Source organism: Pseudonaja textilis, chromosome 3 (genome assembly GCF_049901715.1).
Source record: "Pseudonaja textilis isolate UNSWEBS1 chromosome 3, rPseTex1.2, whole genome shotgun sequence".
Classification (NCBI taxonomy): Eukaryota; Metazoa; Chordata; class Lepidosauria; order Squamata; family Elapidae; genus Pseudonaja; species Pseudonaja textilis.
In genome coordinates, this window is record NC_141992.1 from 105269929 (window position 1) to 105291885 (window position 21957).

Consider the following 21957-nt stretch of genomic DNA (forward strand, 5'->3'; position numbering starts at 1 on the left):
TGCCCTTATCTTTTGTCCTTTCTCATCGAACATTCAGTCTCTTGATTTTCCACTGCTCATCCCTTTCTTCATCTCCTTTACTTTTTTTCTCTTCTCCTGCCTTCTGTCTCCTTCTCCTTCTACTCCCTCATCCTCTCTTCATCTCCTTCCCCTTCTTCTTTACTTAGTTGGATATCCTTTTTTCCCTATGATGCAACTCTGCCTCCACCATTGTCACCATCATTTGTAGAGTACCAAGCAACAAGCAACAAGCAGAAGAAAAGACCATTGTACATGCTTCTGTTTATTAATAGCTAACATCACATTTATTAGGCCTGGGAACCATGCTTCTGAAATGCACCAAATGAAAACCAATTTTGAATACAAGTAATACAAAAATGGCCAAGATCCGAATGAGCTTTTTATTACTTTCTACTTTTCAGGATAACAATATGAACGAGGAGTTAACATTATAAGATTTAATATTAAGTCATGTTTAGAGGTTCCATTGTCTTCATTGGATCCATTGTACATCAAATACACTTCATCTTTAGAACGAAATTCACCCACAAAGATTTCTTGTACTTCAGTCTTCTGGTCACTGCAGTTTATCTTCAGAAAGTGCAAGCTAGGCTGATGATAAATTAGGAGACTTAATGGAACCTTGTTATTTTGCAAGGTGATTGTCCCTTTCAAGAAGAACAGATAAAGACCATCACAATGGATTGGAATTGAGTGGTTCACAAGATTGACTTCCATTGTACCATCTTTCTTCTTAATGCTAATTGGTTTCCGGTATGTGATGTGATCTGCAAGAAATTTCAGAAAAAGCAATGTAGCACAGGAGAACTATAAGAAGATTGGAAAAGAGTTGATGTGGTTCCAATTTACAAAAATGATACAAAATAGATCCAGGAAACTATCAAGTTCAATCAGCTTGCCACCAATGCTTGGAAAAATCCTGGAAAAGTTAATCAAGCCATGGATTGTGTAGAAATGAATAAAATGATAAAATGAAAAACAGATAATGCCAAAGAAACCTTATTTGATAAACCTTGATAAAGTGATTAAATTAGTGGATTAGGGAAATGCTGTGGTCTTCAGTAAGACATTTGACAAACTAGACTACAGCCTACTTATTGATAAGATAGAACAATGTGGGACAGACCATACCACCAGATGGATCCGCAGTTGGCTGACCAATTGCACTGAGCATGTAGCACTCAAAAGAACTACATATAAATAGAGGGAATAAAGCAATGGGTACCACAAGATTCTATCTTGGGCCCAGTACTCTTCAACATTTTCATAAATGATCTAGGTGAAGGGATTAAAGGGGAACTTATAAAATTTGCAGACAATACCAAGCTGAAACAATTTGGATGATAGCAGGATCAAATCTAAGTTGGTCTATCTGAATCCATCTTCTATATTTTGGTTGATAGATTCAGACAGAATATACTCAAGGATCTTGACAGATGATCCTAGACATTGGACCCTATCCAACAAGATGCAGTTCAATGGTGAGAAAAGTAAGGTCCTGCATTTAGGCAGTAAAAATCAAATGCATAGGTATAGACTAGGTGGTACCTGGCTCAACAATAGTACTTATGAGAAGAATCTAGATGTCCTAATGGACAATTAATTTGGTATCAGCCAGCAGTGTGCTGCATGCCAAAAAAAAGCCAATACAGTCGTAGGTTGTATCAACAGAGGGATAGTATCAAGGTCATGAGAACTTTGAAGTTTAGCTTGTTGCTGGGATTATCTGTTAACTGTTTTCTTTAACAGTAGATAGATGGTAGATCAAATTCGTTGATTGATAATATATTTTCATGTTTGTAATATTTTTAATGCCATATAGTAATTTAACAAATAGAGATATAAATTGTGTGTCTGTTTTGCAAGGGGGGAGCTATTACTATTGAAATACATTTATCAGTATTCAGCTGGTTGGGACAACCTATGTGCCTCTTTGTTATTTTGTTTTTATGTACATTTTTCTGATTTTATATTGTTTTGTTTTGATCTTTTCTTTCTTTTTTTAACAGAATAAGAAGAATTGAAAGGGACCTTGAAGGTCTTCCTAGTCCAACTCCTTGCTCAATGAAGAGATCTTATACCATTTCAGAGGAGGCTGTTCAATCTCTTCTTAAAAGCCTCCAGTGTTGGAGCACCCACAGCTTTTAGAGGCAAGCCGTTCCGCTGGTTAATTGTTCTTACTGTCAAGAAAATTCTCCTTAGTTCTAGGTTGGTTCTCTCCTTGATTAGTTTTTCTTTCTTTTCATTTTTTATTTTTATTTTTAACTTTGGAAATAAAATAAAAATGTTACTAAAGGAAGAGTGGGCCCAAATTGTCATTTTCTGCTGCTTTTCTCCCCTCAGCTTCTCCTACTACCCAGTGCTGGGGATAGAACTGGTGGCAGAAGACAGATTCCCTTCTTTCCCCTATTGCTGTTGCCAGGAGTGGCAGACAAAATGAGGGTTTGTAGAAAAGTAGGTGGGCAAACAACTTTCACCAGGATACTCTGTGCCAGAGAAATGCCTCTGCTACCTGCAACCCTAATCCTCACCCAGGCCAGGAGTTCAGCAACAGAAATTCTTTCCCATTCTTAAACTGACCCTCTACCATGGCTTTGGCACTGAAGGTGAAAATGTGTGGGATGGGGGAATATGCCCACACATATGATTAATGGTGTAACAGTACTTCTGAACATATAATTAAAAACATCCCCTGCTCCTCCACAGCTTTGTCACTCACTTTAATACATACATTATGTTGTTGGTTTGAACTCCAAGCTTGGTGATTTGGTTGCAAACATTTTGTCCCCATTTGAAAAGACATCTTCAGTGTGCTTTGGATTGTGTTTGTCTGGGGGAGCACAACCTATAGATGGTACTTAAAACCAAGGACTATGACTCAGAAACTATAGCCAGCCAGTCATACAACCCAAAATCAGACCAGGACTCAGTAAAGGCGAGTGCTCCCCAAAACAAGCACAATCCAAAGTGTACTAAAGATGTCTCCTTGAATGGGAATGAAATGTCTGCAACCAAATCATCAAGCTGAGAGTTCAAACCAACATAATTACCAATCTGAGCTACTAATAATCAAAGACATTTCATACATACATTATATCCACCAACCTACCCATTGGCACAGGTGTGCTAAACCCCTTGGGGTGTTTTGATTGTGTCCAATGGTGTACAGTTTTAAGAAGTGTCAGGAACATACCACACCAGCAGTATACTTGCTGAATTGCATGTAAGCAGCAATTAAAGTTTGAAGGGAGGCTCAGCTGTACCACAGAGGGCACACCTTCAAATCTCTAGGCTGTGATGGATTGGATCTTCCATGGGAGGAAGAGGGCAGGGATGGGATTCAAATTTCTTAACAACCGGTTCTGTGGGCATGGCCTAATTTGTGAGTGTGTCTTGGTGCTCACATGACTGGCTGGGTGTGGCTTGTATGTAAATATTATAAATATTTATGTAAATATTGATTTTTTATAAAAAGAAGAGAGCAACTTTTGCCCAAAATCAGGCAAAACAAGCAGGCAGATTGAGTTGCTCACAGAATCACTCAGAGATCTAACTTTCTTCCACCTGCTACCTAAGTCTGCACTGAAAAAATAGAAGCTTCAGTCCTAAGGAAGGTTCAGCTCTGCTTTTGGATTAGACTAATCTAAAACTCCCGGCACAGCTGATAGTCGGAACAGCTGATGGTCAGGGGAAAAAAAAGGAAAAATAGCAACTTAGCAGGCATGCCAGGTAAGGAGTGAGTGGGCAGGGTGGGGAAGGGCGGAGCCAGCCAGTGGTGCGATTTGCTGGTTCTCCGAACTGCGCAGAATCATAACAACCAGTTCTATAGAACCAGTCCGACCAGGTAGAAACCCACCCCTGGAAGAGGGTCCTCTGTTCCTGTCCTACATGCAGAGCAGGAATTAAGGAAGGAAGAAGCAAAGGTGAATGTACTCTCTGATGCCAGCAGAATATTTGACTCCTTTTTCTCTTTTCTCTGGCAAGAAGAAAGTTCTTTCAATGGCAGAAAAACTGGCATTCGAAACTTCTGTAAAAGATAGCTAAGAGGATTAAAGCACTGCCGCTGCAAGGAGTTATGGGCAGAGTTTGCAGTAAGTGATATTTATGTTTTTCTCCACAAAAACTTACTGTGGTGAGTTACCTTCACAATGGAATTAGAACAGAGCAGAACAAAATAACAGAGTTGGAGGGGACCTTTAGAGATCTTCTAGTCCAACCTCCTGTTCAAGTAGGAGACCCTGTACTATTCCATACAAATGGCTGTCCAGTCTTTTCTTAAAAGCCTCCAATGATGGAGCACCCACAACTTCTGAGGGCAAGCCATTCCATTGATCAATTGTTCTCACTATAAAAAGTTTTTCCTTAGTTTTAGGTTGCCTCTCTCCTTGATTAGTTTCCATTGTTTCTTATCTTGCCTCTTGCTTTGGAAAACAGGTTCACTTCCTCATTTTTGTGGCAGCCCCTCAAATATTGGAATACTGTTAGAAATGTTTCAATGCACTTTTTAATGTGCATATGCATTAATGCACTTTAATGCACAAAACACTGCAAGAAGAATGACCTATCTTCAGTCTTGTCTGAAATATAAGCAAAGGGCCAGGGTGCCAGTCCTAGTTCCTGATTCCATGAAGCCTAAGAATTTTTGTTTTAAACTAAGAAGAAGATCTTATATCAGGCTAAACTGGCTACTATGGTCCAATTTCTACCATCTTTTCCAGGATAAGCTAGAATAGAATGAAGAAGCTTTAATGTATTGGATAGAACAGCTTTTTGTTCTTACTGGCAAACCACCTCTCTTATGTGAATTTATAAGAACAGGTAAGGAAGACAAATGAGCTGTTAAATCTGCATTAGGGAGGACGAAGGAAATTTTTCTTTGTTTACACAATAAAGGCTGACTCTTTAAAATTTAAACTGTCTATGGAGATTGTCACTTCTCAGTTGGAGAAACAAAACAACCACTTCATAAATGCATGGCAAAACATAAAACAAATCCATCATGACAAGATTTAGCAGACCGTCTGCATTTGAAAGACAATTCTTTTGAAGATAGTAAAGTCCACATTCTGGACAGAGAAGACTGCTGGTTTGAAAGAGGGGTCAAAGAGGGCCATCTACATTTAACAACCCTCTCTCAACAGAGGAGGAGAGATACAACAACACAGGGGTGGGATTCAAAAATTTTAACAACCGGTTCTGTAGGTGTGGCTTAGTGGTCATGTTATTGGCTGGGTGTGGCCAACTCAATATCATTCACATCGAGGCATGCATCTCCTTGCCTGGCCTCTCGTGACTGACTGTGGGGCTGCTGCAACAGTTGTAAGTGTGAAAAATGGTCATAAGTCACTATTTCAGTGCCATTGTAACTTTGAATGGTCACTCCACGCAAGCAAAGTACCAGCAAAGGAAGGGAAAAAAAAAACTCCAGAGAAGTTCCTGAGACAGGAAGTCTAGTCCTGCCAAGAATGTAATAAGGGTTAACAGAGAGGCAATTTCTGTAAACGACACCAGAATGTTTCCTTCCTGCCTTCCTTACAGGATTAGGCCAGTAAGTTCTTCTAATAACTGGTTCTCCAAACTGCTTAGAATGTTAATAACTGGTTCTAGTGAATAGGTGTGAACTGGTAGAATCCCAACCCTGCAACAACACCTATCTCCTATTTACAACGCAGTCCTTTCAGCAGTTCCAAGGAGGTTCCACACCCATCTGCACTATTCAGGTGATCCTGAGGAAACAGAAAAATCTCCAAGTGGCCTCAACAACTCTCAGAAAGAGTGCTAACAACCAGATGACTGCAAGAAATATAAATCCTTCCATCTTCCACCATTCAGTCAGAACTGAAGAAGTTTCTTGGATAAGAAGTGAAATGTCTTCAAAGAAAAACAAAGTCCAATTGCCTTTTGAAAAAAGTGGCTTTGGGATTCTTTAAGCTATTTCTGACCAAATTGGATTAGAGAGACATTATGGCCTGTGGTATCAAAAAGTCACTTGGAGGAGTTGAAAGGCAGCCTATCTGAAGCTCTGGCATGAACAGAACACAAATTTGAAAAGAGAAATAAGAAAGAAATACTGCTAACTTACTGCTAGGCTTCACGTAGATCCACTGGGCCTGGGAACCTGGGTTCTAAAAACATAAAGGAACAAAACAAGACAGTATAATAATAAAAAAATATGTACAAACTCAAGATGAAAATATAGGTCACATACTCCAAATAAATTAAAACAATATTGTAAGAATCATACGAAATCTTAATTACAATTACTGGATGCAGCTATTTTTTTCAAATTATATACGAACATACGAATAGCTCTGCTGGATTAGGCCACAACTCATCTTAATACAGCATTTTATCTCAGTAGCCAACATATGCCTTTGGGATACTCACAAGCAGAAGTGGAGACATTCCCCTTTCTCACCATTATTTATTGAAGCTGATACAGTATTGATTGTACGCTTTCACCAGGTCTTTGTAAACATGTGGGAAGGTGGACCCCTCCAGGTCCTCCCCTAGATTCCCTTCTGGGCTGGCCTCCATCCCCCTTTTGCCTGCTCGTGGAGCAGTGCATCAATCAGAATATGATGGACTTGCGGGGCCAGCGCGATGTGCAATAAGTTCACATGGTGCAATAGGATTGTGTGTTGTTAGTAGGGTTCACTGGGTTAGGGATTTTCTGTCTTCACTGTGAGTTGTATTGTGATGGTGGGGTGCACTAAGGGCGGCTCAACCAATCTCATTGTACACATGTTATACTCTGACAATAAAGGTTTGAAATATTGGAGGCATGTTTTCTCCAATTCAGGGATAATATAACTCTTCAAAAGAAATACAGTAGCATTCAATGGACCTATCCTTCATGATTTACTCAGTTGGGTTTTAAAGCTACCCAAACTAAGCCACAATCCAGGTGGTCTTACTAGCCTTATTATACTTATTAATATTTATTAAGACTTATTATAAATGTTTTGAAGATGAACTTCTTCAGGCACTAAAGGATATAATGAATGATATATTGCAGGGGGGAAAGATACCTCAAATGTGGAAAGAAGCCAATATTGTGTTTCTACCAAAGGAAGGTCAAGATGCTATGAAGATAAAGAATTACAGACCAATCTCATTAAAAAAAGTTTTGGCAGAAGAGTAAAGAAGATTTTACAGCAGATATTCATGAAGACCAATCTACTTAACTGCCAAAAAGACAGTTAAGGGGTAATTTGAGGACTGTTTTGCATATAATTGAATATTTACAATATAATGAGAAACAGGCAGCTCCAGAGAAGGCCTTTGACAATCTAAATTGGGCTTTTATGCTTAATGTGCTGGAAGAAATTGACTTTGGAGAGAATTTTATTCAAGGGGTCAAAGCTGTTTATATGTCACAGCAAGCAAAAATTGTTATTAATGCTGATTTAACTAATTCATATGAAATTCAAAAGGGTACGAGACAAGGATGCCTCTTGTCTCCTTTGTTGTTTATTTTGATGTTGGAATTTTGATGTTTGATGTTTTGAACAGAGATATCAGACAAGACAAGAAAATAACAGGTATAAGCATCAAGAAGGAAGTTTATAAATTGAAGGCATTTGCTGGTGATTTGGTTATATTCTTGCAAGACTTCAAAAATAATGTAGAATATTTGATGAAGAAATTAAATGAGTTTGGGGTTTTAGCGGTTTTTAAAATAAACAATCAGAAAACAACAATGATAATTAAGAATATGACCTCGCAGGATTGTGACATATTGAGTAAAAAGTCTGGTTTCAGGATTGAGAAAAAGGTGAAATATTTGGGGGTTATATTGACAACACAAACACAATACTGTTTCAGAATAATTATGTGCCTCTCTGGAATGATATTAAAAAGGATTTATTAAGATGGAATAAACTGCATTTATCACTATTGGGTAGCATTTTTGTAATTAAGGTCTTAGCAAAGATGTATTTTTTTTTGTTTTCAGACATTATCAATACTTGTAAGTTATACCCTCATTAAACAATGCTAGAAGGATATTTCAAAGTTTATATGGCAAGGGAAAAAACCCAAGAATTAGATATAAACCACTGCAAAGAAAGAGGGGTTTGGGTTTACCAGATTTGAAACTGTGTTTCAATGCTTGCTGTTTGGTCTGGCTAAAAGAGAGGGTGAACCTCCAGAATAAGAGGCTACTTTATTCCTTCCTTCCTTCCTTCCTTCCTTCCTTCCTTCCTTCCTTCCTTCCTTCCTTCCTTCCTTCCTTCCTTCTCTTTCCTTTTTCCCTTTTCTTCTTTTTCCTTCCCTCTTCATTCTTCTTTCTTCTTCCTTCCCCTCTTTCCCTCTTTTTTCTTCCTTGCTCTCTTCCCATCTTTCCTTCTTTTTCTTTGCCTTTCCCCTTTCTCCTTTCCTATCCCTTCTTGGATGCTCAAATGCAAAAGGGGAAACATTTATCAACACCTCCTTGCCTTGTGATCAAATATCAGTAGTTTTGCTAGTAGTTTATTTAGCTAGCCCGCTGCCAGCGAAAATGGAGCTTGGGAGGAGTGCGTATGGCCACTGTGGCTCCCCTGGGCTCCAACAGCCTTCTGCAGCCCTCTGGCAGTTAAAACGGAGCTTGGGGACGTGCATGGTTGGGCTCTGTTTTCGGTTGCGACAGCCTCCTGTAGCCCTCTGCCAGTGAAAACAGAGCCGGGGGGGAGCTCCGTTTTTGCTGGCAGAGGGTTGCAGGTGGCCATTGTGCCCTAAGACGGAGCTGCCCAAGCTACATTTCACTGGCAGAGTCACTGTGGGCTGGTCCTTCATTTTTTCCACGGCAGCTCTGCGGACCATATCCAAGCACCTTGTGGGTCGAATCCGGCCTGTGGGCCATTATAGAAGTTATAGAAGACTGAAAGCCTTCCCTTAGATAAAAATTTTATGTTGATGTTGAAAGGCTGGAAAATGCCTTTCTTCTGAGAGCTCTATTTTCCTGCTGGGAGAACTCCGGTTTAAAGACAGACACAACTGCTTGGAAGCAGGTTCCTTTTATTTTTCAGGAAGGCAAGAGATAGCAAGAAGTCTGCGTTCCTGGGGCTAGCTAGCTAACCTTGAATGGTGAATTCCTGGTTCTTTATACCTTTTTCCTCCCTTTGTGTGTGAATGTTCGTTTAGTATTTAATGTTTAATGTTTAGATATTAAAAATCCTGTCAGAGTTTAATTTTTGCCAGAAGGCATACTTAGCGAGGTGTGGAAAATAACTCTGCGGGGTGTCTTGATTGCCCTATCAGTTCTTTCTTAATCTCTTACCTTTATAATGGTTTTTTTCTATTTGTTTCCTGGCAATCTCCTGTCTGTTTCCTATGTAATTTATTCTGTGTCTTTTGTTTGTTTGTTTTGCTGATTGGGCCTGTTTTCTTTTCCTAGCTTTCTTAATTACTTGGCTTTTGTCTAGGGGGCTCCTTTCAATACTTTTTATTAAATTTCTTTTCCTATGCAAGTTTGTTTTTATGGCTAGCCTGATGTTCCCCTCGCGCTTTTCCTGCTTGGGTGTCACCACTGTCCTGGTGAAGTTCCCTTTCCACATTGATAAAATCAGTTAAGTATAGGATCACAAGATGAAACTATCATTCAACAATCATAGCAGCAGCTATGTGACTATTGCTGCCCCCTGAAAATCCACAGATAGCAAAGACAGCTTTGTTAAGCAATTGGGGAACATAATCCCTTTCAAACCCATCAGACTGAATCCTAATAAGATTTTTTTTAGTAACTGGCAGTAACGGTTCAGTTTGCTAATTCTTATCCAGCACATTATATAACTCAGAGAAAATTTTAAAATATTGGCAGCTTTTTTAATTTATCAAGAATAATAGAAATTTGTGTCTTTGTCATCTTAACAGCTCTTCCCCTTAGTGCTCTAGATTACATCATTTGTGTGCACATAAATACCTAGAGGACTGGGCAGACTTATTTCAGATAACTGGCTTAAGGCAGAGCAAGAACACTGATTAAAATCTAATATGGTCAGAAATTCAGTGGCCCTGTAGAAATCCAGTTTGATCACGGGGCATAATACTCAGAAGAACAAGCTGCAATCCTGTATGAAACAAAGTGGCTGTTACAGACTCCTCATGTATTAATGAAATACTGTAGATTGACTAGATTGTTGAGTAGGATACTTCCATTTAGAAGTAACTATGATGTTTGGTTGTTAAAACAATATGGCAGAGATTTATTTTAAAAAGTTTCATCATATACTTCTATAAAATAAGAGATAAATTACCAGTGTTCTTATTTGTAGTGAAGCACCAGAAATCTGTCAGGGGCAGAAGTCTTCCTTGATTTCAGATATAAAAATATAGTGAACATTTCATGAAGCAAATAAGGTTAGTCAGCTAATCTTGTCATAAATTTCTATTTTCTATAGATATCAATCTATCTCATAGTAATAAAGATGTAAAAGAATAGACAAGGAATAATGGATGGAAACTGAACAAGGAGAGATTTAACCTGGAAATAAGGAGAAACGTTCTGACAGTGAGAACGATCAACCAATGGAACAGCTTGCCCTTGGAAGTTGTGGGAGCGCCATCACTTGAGACTTTCAAGAAGAGATTGGACTGCCATTTGTCAGAAATGGTGTAGGGTCTCCCGTTTGGGTGGGGGGTTGGACTAGATGACCTACAAGGTCCCTTCCAACTCTGATTATCTGTTTATCTGAATTCAATTTAGAATAAATGTGATAGGAAACCATCATATACTTTGTTAAACTTAGCTTTCTTGTAAAAAGAGAAGCTCTATTCTAGCTTGGCAAAAGCAAACAAAAAGAAGCTTCTCCCTTACTTGAAGTTATTTATTATTATTTACTTAGATTTAGTAGGGAAACCCAGCAGGATCCTGAATAGCATAGGCAAGATGTGTTTCATAAACTCTATTCCTTAAATACTATCTTACTAAGATTTATTTATTTGTTTGTTCATTTATCATGTTTGTATATCAACCATCTCACAAAAAAGTGATTCTTTCATAACAGTTTCACTATTGGAGATACAACCCAGTTATGACAGCCAAGTAATAGCCATGCTGATGTTAATCTTCCCATTTATACCCAAATTAGCATATATCTTATGAGTTTGCTTCATTCTATATTCTTCATTCTATATTCACTCCATCCTTTTCCCACTAAAGTTAAATATGAAAAAAGATAGACTAAATACTGACTCATTGTAATAATCTGTAATTCCATGATTCACTGAGTGTTTTGTTTATCTTAATGATGAAATGGATTTATTCTTTTCCCTCTGAACCCAGTAAGGGGAAAGAAAAACAAGTTTATTGTTCTCATATTTTTGTTTATTTTAAAAGACCTCAGTGAAGCCATAAAAAGGAGCTTGTGAGTTCCTAGATTTGGAGGGGAAGATTCCTGCCATCCATGAACAAACTTTACTTTTGCTCTTCGCTGATGTGGGAAGCCCCTGTCCAGAAGAATGAAATATTTTGGGAAATATAAAAAAAGCAAAATATTACATTCCCCTAAAGGAGAAATGAAGAGACATATTTTTAGAGGCAGAAAGCAATCCCCAGTCTTTCTTAATAGCTACAGCAGGTGCCAGTACTTAAGGAGATAAAGAGCTTATTGAAAGAGTAAGAAATCTAAATGGTTCCATTCATAAGCAAAGCAAATATTGCAGGCAGAAATCCATTCAAAACTCCTTGCAGCAAAGGTTGACAACAAAAGTAGAATGGTAGGATTAGTACAGCAGCCCCTTATCCAAGATCTAATACAGGACAAAAGCCACAATAGGAATTGCCCAATATTCTTTCAGAACACAAGCCCCTTCATTGCACAATCCCCCCTTCCCAGCAGCATTTCAGGACCTTTATAAAAATCCTGACACTCATCTAGCTAATTGTTCAGCTGACCCACAACTGCACAATGTCTTTGTGTGGTTCTGTTTATCAATACACTTTCTTTCCAATCAGCCTCCATGTTGTTTCCAATGTCTTTCTTCCAGCTTGGAACTGAACCAGATGAATTTTTGTTCCAACAATTTGGTGGTCCAAGCTAACCTGACCAATGGATCTGGCTCGGGAAAGCCTCCACCTTGCCACCCCCCTAAGCAGACACCTTATGTCTGTGGGTGAGCCCTGGACCTGGGCTGTTTGGAGCAAGGGTCGTAAAGGGAGTTTTGAGTTTTGAGATCAAAGGCTTGGAAAGAAGACCTCTAAATTTTAACTTTAAAAGCCCAGGAGGTGAAAGAGACCGTCTGTCTGTCTGTCTGTCTGTCTCTCTCTCTCTCTCTCTCTGTGTGTGTGTGTCTGTGTGTGTGTGTAGGAATCCTCCCTCTGCAACAGCTGGATCCTGCACCCTCTGTGTCTTTCCTAGCAACATAAAGATCTGTTTTACCAACAGAGCCTGGAAAGTAAGAGGGTAGGCCAGAGTGCAGGACCTTCTGTTAAGAGAAGAGAGATTGTGTGTGGGGAAGTGACTGAAGGAAACTGAGAGGTTCACTCCTCAGCAACTGACTAAGCATCACTGAGCAGATCCCTATTTTGGAAAGAAGGTATTTACTTTATTTATTTATTTGATTTGATTTGTCAATTACTTACAAGATAATAGGTATAAGTAAAAACATAGTTATGAATACGTGGATACATATAAGAAAAATAAAAGAAATAATAGGACAAGGATGATAGGCACGTTGGTGCGCTTACGCACGCCTCCTGCAGACCTCTTAGGAAAGGGGTGAGGTCAATAGTAGATAGTCTAAGGTTAAAGTTTTTGGGGTTTGGGGAAGAAACCACAGAGTCAGGTAAAGTATTCCAGACGTTGACCACTGTTGCTGAAGTCGTATTTCCTGCAATCAAGTTTGGTGCGGTTAACCTTGAGTTTGTATCTATTGTGTGCTCTTGTATTGTTATGGTTGAAGCTGAAGTATTCATTGACAGGTAGGACATTGCAATGTATGATTTTATATACTATACTTAGATTGGACCAAAGGCAGCATAGTTCTAGTTTTTCTAGGTCTAGAATTTCTAGCCTGGTGGCATAAGGTATTCTGCAATGAGTAGAGGAGTGGAGAACTTTTCTTGTGAAATATTTCTGGACTTTCTCAACTGTATTAATATCAGATGCATAATGTGGGTTCCAGACTGATGAGCTGTATTCAAGAGTTGGTCTATCAAATGTTTTGTATGCTCTAGTTAGTAGTGTGATATTACCAGAGAAAAAGCTACATAGGATTAGATTAACAACTCTTAATGCCTTTTTGGCTATGTAGTTACAGTGGGCTCTAGCGCTTAGATCATTTGAGATGAGTACTCCAAGGTCCTTGACAGAGTTTGGATCATCAACAAGGTCTTGACTATTCAGCTTGTATTTTATTTTCTGATTTTTTTTGCCAATATGCAAGATAGAGCATTTATTTGTTGAGATTTGAAGTTGCCATTTGTTTGACCATTCTGATACATAGTCAAGGTCTTTTTGAAGGGTAGCAGAATTATCTATGGTGCTGAATAGCTTTACATCATCAGCGAAGAGAACGCATTTGCTCTTAATATGATCACAGAGGTTATTTATGTAGAGTATGAAGAAAGTTGGTCCTAGAATACTGCCTTGGAGGACACCACTGTTGACAGGTACAGAATTTGATAGGACGTTTCGAATTTTGACTATTTGTTGTCTGTTTGAAAGGAATGCTTCTATCCGCTTATGCAGGTGTCCAGAGATCCCATAAGATTTTAGTTTTAATAGTAGCTTGTCGTGTACCACTGAATCAAAGGCTTTACAGAAGTCTATGTAGATTGCTTCTATTGTTTTGTCCTGATCGAGTTGTATAGTCCATATGTTTTTGCAGTGTAAGAGTTGCAGATTACAGGATAGTTTTTTTGTTTACCAAATTGTTTATTAGAGAGTAGGTTGTTTGTTTCTAAGTGGAGGATAATGGGTTGGTTAATAATTGATTCCATAACTTTACAGGTGACGCAGCATAAGGAGATTGGTCTGTAATTTTCAACTAGGCTGGGGTCTCCTTTTTTGAAAATGGGGATGACCGTGGCTAGTGATCATAGTTTTGGCAAGGAGCTGGTCCTGAAAGATTTTTCAAAGATTATGCTTAGAGGTTCGGCTATGGCAGTGGATAGATTTTTTAAGAAGTAGGCACATATTCCGTCCAGTCCAATAGATGGAGATGGTTTTAGATTGAGTAGAGCTTTTTCAACATTGTCTTCTGTAAAATCAATATGTATTAGATCATTGTCGTTGTCTGTGATTCGACGAGGAAATACTGGGCATGATCCATTGCTCTTTACAAATACTGAGCCAAAGAATGTGTTGAAGAGGTTGGCTTTAATAGTGTCATCATTGCAGTCTTTACCATGAGGTCCTTTCAGGGGTGGGATGGACCTTGAGTCTTTTAGTTTGTTCTTTATAAAGTTGTAGAAAGCGCAGGTGGAATTGGTGCGTAGAAGGTTTTCCTCTTATTTAATGTGATAATTGGTGCATTCAGTCTTTATCTGGTGGCATAAATTTTTGTATCGGCTTTTGAAATTGGAAACATGACCAGATTTGTTTTTCCACCAAAGTGATTTCTTTTTGGATTAAAGTTTCCTTATTGTTATGGGTAATCTGTTTTTTCTGGTTTTTGGAGTTATTATTGGTACATATAGTTTGATGACTCTTTTGACTTCAAGTAAAAATATGTTGTAATGGTCTTCAACAATATTGCTTCCAGTGAATAGAAATTGCCAATTAAGGGACAAGGGATCATTGTCTATAAGATCGCAGTTGCCTTTTTTGAAGTTATAATTGGGGATTACATCATTGTGGTGATTTTTGTGTGGATGTATGTTGAGACAAAAGTCAATCATGTTGTGGTCACTGTTGGGAAAGGGTTCTTTAATTTGTATCCCGTAAATTGAATTCAAACTATTGCAGAAGATGAGATCGAGGCAGTTGTTAAGTCTATACTCTGATTAATTTAATTAATTTAAGTCCGTACTCTGATTAATTTAAGCAGACAGATTCCTCCCAGCAATTTGCCTGAAAACTGAGGGGATTACCACAGGTTGAAAGGTACCTTCACCTGTCGGGGGTGGTGTATTCCATGGATTGTGAGGTACCTAGGCAGAAGAAAAGAGAGAGGAGCCTTGGAGTCTGTTGTGGACAATGGGAAGAGCAGAGCAGGAAATGGGGAGCTCCAGATATAGGATCCCATTGAGATCTCCCCTAGGGAGACCAATGGATGACTCAGACTGGGATAAATTGCCCGTCCAGGCAGGGATGAGGAAGAAGCATGCATTCAAGTTATGTGAGAAAGGGGACTCTGCTCAGGTGGTCGAGGATTTTTCATCTCCTACCCTTGGCAGTGCCTCCTCTCCTTGACTGTGTTCCTCTTGGGCAATTCTCCTCTAACTTTTCTCCTCAGCTGACACCCCCCATCCATTTGCCCTGGGCAATGGATCAAGGCCTCTCTGTCCCATGTGCTTCTAGCAGCCCACTCCTGAGGATAGTCTATGTTTTGTCTGAAGGAGATTCAAATCTGGCCAGTAGAATTTCATAAGTTAAAGGCTTTCTTTATCAGGAAAGTACCAAGAGAAAACTCACAGCCACACCAATATCAATCATGGAGCTAAGGAAGACATAAATGAAGAATTTTACTCAAGAGATAATTATACTAATAAAGTAGCATAATTTAACTCTCCAACAGGAAACTTAGACCTTGAAGCATATTAACAAATGCAATCAATCAATCAATACATTTTTATTAGGGTCACAGACCAGCATTACAAAGAAAAGCATTAAAAACAATAATGATAAAAATAAAAACAGACAAAATAACACATTACAGTTAGGGTGCAATTAGAGTCTGCATACTAATTTTGTATACAATATAACAAAATTTGGCCAATTGACAAATGCAAATTTACTAATTTATAAAAGAAATACCAAATGCACAAGTATTGGATGGGTGCCAGATCCATGTATCTGTCATTTCTTCAGTGGAAGAAGAAAAAAAAAAGGGGGGGGGGGAGGCTGATAAAGAAATCCTTTCTTGATGTAACCTGAATATATTTAATCTTATATCAAATTTGTACAACCCACACATGATACAATGGAGGGAGAAGAGCCAGATGGCCAGAACCTATCACTGCTGAGTGGCACAGCCAAGAGATGAGAAGATCATAAAAATTCCACAGTGAGATGTGTCCTGGGAATCTCTGGAAAAGTTCATTCTAAAAAGAGGGTGGGGGAAAATTAGGTATGCCCTGGAAAACTGTGAAAAAGATCGTTTCTCCAGAAGGGGGGGTGGGGAATTAACATACTGGCTTTTGTTTCACTAAATACACATCGAGATAAGGGGAGGGGTTTCTAAACTCCCTTATCTATCCCTGTAGCCTGAGGGACCTCAGACGCTGCTTTGAACTCCTACATGAATTGTCTCATCTCAGTAAAGGATTCCTTTTGATACGTTTGGTGTTCAGAAGTTCATTTTTGTTAATTGAATGGGAAAAAGTTCTGTAGCCTGACATAAAGCAGCGTCTGCAATAGAGGTCAGCCCGGAGAGGAATTTTTTTAAAAAACGACAACAACAACCTTCACCCTACCGAGGGGACCCTGCAAAAAAAAAAGTCTGAGAACCAAGGGGAAGCTGAATGCTGGGGAGAAACGTTGACAGTTACCCAGCCAGATACTGACTCGGTGCACCCCATCAAAGATAGCAAAGCTGCCTACAAAACCTCCACAAAGCCCCAGTGGTCTATAGGCGTCGGAAAGAGAGACAGCTGGGACAGAAGAACCAGGGGAGTAACCCTCACCCAGGGCAATTGTAAACCCGGATGGAAATTGGAGCTGGAAGCTCTATTGGATCAGGAAGAATGGGGCGAGGAGCCACTGGCCAAAGACCAACTGAGACAGTATATAAATCACCTTGTGAAGGAAGCCCTGGAGAACCTTGAGGTGAGGGATGCACCAGGATGCCAACGCAGGAGAGCGAGGGAACCAGAAAAAGAAAGAACCCGAGCTGCCACCCCAGATTCAGCTGAGAATCATCGGGCAGCAGGACAAGCTGAAGAACCAGCAGCCATATCAGGTACCCGACCCCTAAATGCCCCAGAACAGGGGATTAACCCTGGCCAACTGCAGAGGAAGGTCCCACCCCGGGAGTAAAATTTGATGGGGACCACCAGAAACTGGGATTTTTCCTAGTGCAAGTCCTCACCTACATGCAAGAATATGGGCAGAATTTCCAAACCCAGGGATCCTGAGTACGAGTCGTCACCCTGGCCCTTGAAGGGGCAGCAGCCAGATGGATGGTGAATCTCCACAATGTCAATGCCCCAGAATTAAGGAACCTTGACCTCTTCATGATGGCCCTACGCCACTGCTTTGAAGACCCTCTCACTGATAGAAAAGCCCATGACTGCATCAGAGTCGTAAAGTTGGTTTGCCAGGCTTCAGCGGCAGCAGGGATCTGCGATTCCACGAGGTTCCTGCTGTGCTCGCTGCCTTGGTGCCTCTGATCCAGATGGATTTGGAGGATATAGCTGCCTAGTAGAGGCAGCTGAAGATAGGGGGGATCCAGACAGGGGTTTGGAGGTGTCGCAGATCCCCTCTCCAGCCGGCAAAACCCCCTTTTCCCAAGGCGGTGGAGCGGCGGTCAGCAATGGCCACCACAAAGAAGCCTGCAGCTGGACAAGATTGTGCAGGAGGAAGAAAGTGAAAGTTTTTCTTGGCTGAACCGGGATAATGAGGAACCTTCAAAAAAAACCTGGAAATTTGACTTTTCAACTGCTACATTGTTTCCCATAAAAATTGCAAGCGGCGGAAGAAAGTTCTGAAAGGGAAAGTTATTTTTTCTCACTCTCCTTCCCTATGGAAATAGCTGATGGAAATCTGAAAAACCTGCTTGGGCATAGCAGGTAAATAAACCTAAAAATTAAAGCCAAGGGGATAAAAGATTTTGGAATATTGGAACTTAAAATTAAACTTTACTGCTATAAGTGGGAAGGAAGGGGTAAAAAACTTAATCTAAGATTCCATTGAAGAAGACTGCTTGGAGTTTATAAGACTTAGAAATAAGTGGCAATAAGGCTTCCAAAAAATCATTTTGAAATTGTAACTGAACTTTACCCCAGGAAGAGAAATTAAACAAAAAAGAAGAAGAAGAAAGTGTTAATGAAACAGTTTGTTCTGATTTGGACTGCTTTGTGACTTTGTGATTTTGGGAACTTTGGGCAACTATTTTTTGAAAGACTAAAAACATTTGGGTTGCTTTAAAAAAAGAAAAGAAAACGGCACTATCTGTGGAAGAACTACAAATGGAATATCAAAAGTTACAAGAAGAGGAGCAAGAAGGCAAGGGCTCTTCTGAATCTATTTTTCACTTTTTGGAAATGGTGATTTTTGCTTACCAAGAAATACAACAACAAAAGGACTGGGATGAAGAAGAAGAAGCCATCTTTAATGGACAAAAAGTCATAATTGAGGAAAAGAAAGTGGGAGTGAAAATGGAGAATTCAGAACTTAAAAAAGCAACCAAGAAAGGGAAAAATAAGATGAAAAATCGATACAATGTCACAAAGCAACAGAAAAGAGAAACACAACAGAGAGAGAAGATTAAGAGAGTGGAATTTGAGAGATGGGGGGGCAAAAAGATTAGAATTGATAAGAAAGGAAGGGGAAAAGGAAAGAGAAGTCATAAAGGTTTAAAACAAGATGCTAAAAACAGATTTTTTTAAGAGATAAAGGGTAAAAGTTATTAAAAAAATATGATTTTGAAAAAATACATAAGATTGTATTGTAGATATTAGTATTTGAAATTGAGTTAGAAAATTGAACAATTATATGAGTTAATAATGCATTAAAGGGAATGTATAAAATGTTTAAGAGTTAATAATAGTGTTTAATATTTTATGGAATATTGTTTTTATTATATTATAAACTCAATTCCTTTTTTATTTTTGTCTTATTATTCTAGAATGTAGAACTTAGAATGTACTAAGCAAAATCAGTGTGGAAAGTATGTATTATTTCAAGTGGTAAATTTAGGGGAAAGATAGAAAGTTGTCATTCTTCAACCAGTGATTACAGGAGAAATATTGTATTAGAAAGAAAAGATAAATAGATGATTGAAAGAGAATGGACAAAGGATACAAATATAATTATTTAAATTGAGATGAAATAAATATAATAGAATTAAGAGAGTGAGTAGAGGAGAGAAAATATATAGAAAATACAGAATGTTAAATAAGATATGAAATAGTATATTAAGTGAGCATGAACTTGATTTATGTCTGTATAAAAAGAGGTAACCCAGGGTAAGCCGCTTTCCAAAAAGAAGTTTTATGTATTTATGTTTTGTGTTCTGTTTGTCTATGTCTGAATTAATCAAATTTTAGAAGAATGTAAGAAGAACATTGGAAGAGAATAATGAAATTGTAAATAAGACAGAGGGATATAAAGAATATATATAATCTAAGGCAAAAGAAATATAATTGAATAGTAGAAGGAAAGGGAGAAATAAAGAGAAGTTGGGATAAGATATGAAGTTGAATAGATAAGATAAATATATATATTAAATTGTGTTTGTATGGAAATGTGATAATTTGGAATTATCCTGTCTTTAAATAAGATGTTTTATTGGTTTCTTTGGAAAAGATGCCTTATGTTATTACATTCTACGTTTAGTTTGTTTATGTATTGTTTCTTAAAAATTAATAAAATTTGTTTTTTAAAAAAAAGAGTTGTAAAGCAAGGCCATCGTCTGGGAGCTGAATACACTGAGAAATTTCGTGACCTGGCTGGCCGAGTCAACTGGCCAGAGGATATCCTAGTCTGGTGGTTCAAAGATGGACTAAATGACAACCTATATGCTGCCTGCCTGGCCCAGCCCCCCCCAAACTTCCTGTATGAACAGTACATGATGGCAGAGGAGGCGGAGATAGACATGACTCGTAACCAGTACCACAGTGGGAAGTTTTGGAAAAGATCCCCGCCCCTGGGGAAATGGGAAATTTTCAAACCCCAAGCCACCACGACTCCAAGAACATCTGGTTGCTTTAAGTGTGGAAAGGAGGGACACCGCGCAACAGAATGCTGTTCGAAAACCCCTGCCAGAATGCCAGACCACCCATCAGGGGAAACATGGAACATCCAGCCCTCGAGGAAAGGAGACTGGCCTGAGAGGCTGAGTAGCTGTGGGATTCTGATCCTCTCCAACCCAGAGGAAGAACCTCCAATGCTCCGAGGGGACCTGAGCCAATCTGAAAGCGATCTGGAAGACGACCCGCTGGTAAGCAACCCAACTGAACCAATCACTCTACCCCTAAGACTGTTTATCCCCAGCTGAGGGAAGGGGGAGGAAGTTGCAGCATTGCTGGATTTGGGATGCACCCCATGCCTAATAAATCCCTCCCTTGCAGAGGAGGAAAGGATAAAGAAAGGAACAGAGAACAGAGAATCAACCATGACCGGACAGTCGGCTGAACCCATTAACATCCCCAATGAGTACCAGGATCTGGCCCAAGTATTCAGTGAGGAAGCTTGTGATGAACTCCCACCCCGTCGAGCCACAGATTGCACTATCAAAATCCTACCAGGGGCTAAACTCCCCAAACCACAAGTGTACTGCATGTCTCCCAGAGAACTAAAAGAACTCAGAGCATTTATTGACAAAAATTTAAAAAGGGGTTTCATTGAACCCACCCAACCAAAAATAGCTACCCCAGTGTTATTCTGCAAAAAGAAAGATGGCTCCATGTGTCTGTGTGTGAATTACCAACAATTAAACATGATTTGCATAGAGAATATGTATCCACTCCCCCTCATGAAGGACATGTTAGCCCACCTCTCGAAAGGAATTTTTTTTCAAAGTTAGACCTACGAGAGGCAAATTACCACATCAGAATAAAGGAAGGGGATGAGTGGAAGACAGCTTTTAACACACCATTGGGATGGTACCAATTTACTCCCCTTTGCAAGGAGTGCCTGCCATGTTTATGCAATTGATCAATGAATTCATGAATTTTTATATAAAGGGGTTCTAGTGTATCTTGATGATATTTTAATCTACATGGAAATGATGGAAGAACACATCAAGCTACTCTGTGCAGTCCTCACAAAACTCTTAGGCGCTAAACGATATGCAAAACTCTCTAAATGTGAATTCCACCAAGAAAAAATTGACTACTTGGGGTATGGAATATCCCATGAGGGAATAGAGATGGACCCACAGAAAGTAAAAGCTGTGATAGACTGGGACCCACTGCACATCTCCAAACAACTGCAAAGCTTTCTGGGGTTTGTGAACTTTTATTGCCAGTTGATTCCAGCTTTTGCAAACATCACCCTCCCTATCATGAACTTGCTAAAAATGAAGTGGGGGGAGAAACCCAAACCAAGACAACCCCTTATCTGGACAATGGAATGCCAAGCGGCATTCGAGAAACTCAAACGTCTATTCTCAGCAGAACCAGTCCTTAAGCACCCAAATCCCAAACAACCTTTTGTCAACCAAACAGACATTAGTGAAGTTGCAGTTGGAGCAGTCCTCCTCCAAAAGAATGGAAGTGGACAATTACAACCATGCGCTTATACATCCAAGAAACTGATGGAAACCAAGCAAAGATGGGCCAAATGGGAGAAAGAGGCATATGCTGTGCGGTGGGCAATGCTCACATGGAGACATTTCCTGGAAGGAAACCAAATCCCCTTTGAAGTATGGACTGATCACAAAAATCTGGAAGCCCTGAGAAATCCATGGAAACTCTCCAAAAAACAAGCAAGGTGGGCTCTATACTTTAAACAATTTAATTTTACTCTCAAATATTTTCCTGGGGGAAAGAACTTCCTAGCATGCACTGTCCAGATGCACTATCCAGAAAACCCCAATACAACAGCAAAAAAGATTGAGGTTATAAAACTGATGATCCAAGCGACCCAACTAGCAGCCAAAGTAATCACCCAGGCACAAGAGCAAAAAAAA

The 21957-nt window shown here is 39.3% G+C and overlaps 1 protein-coding gene across 2 annotated transcripts in view; it reads right to left on the reverse strand.

Moving 5' to 3' along the window:
* Positions 1-382: 382 nt before the first annotated feature.
* Positions 383-21957, reverse strand: part of LOC148126252 (tumor necrosis factor ligand superfamily member 4-like) — a 97306-nt gene continuing 75731 nt past the window's right edge. The window contains exons 2-3 of one of the 2 annotated variants that reach the window (XM_087932054.1): positions 6104-6146; positions 383-788 (exon numbers count right to left, since the gene is read on the reverse strand). In XM_087932054.1, coding sequence (XP_087788180.1) covers positions 412-788; positions 6104-6146 — 420 coding nt within the window. In that variant the 3' untranslated portion in view covers positions 383-411. The remainder of the gene's footprint in view (positions 789-6103; positions 6147-21957) is intronic. The other variant, XR_015743366.1, reaches the window with a different exon arrangement.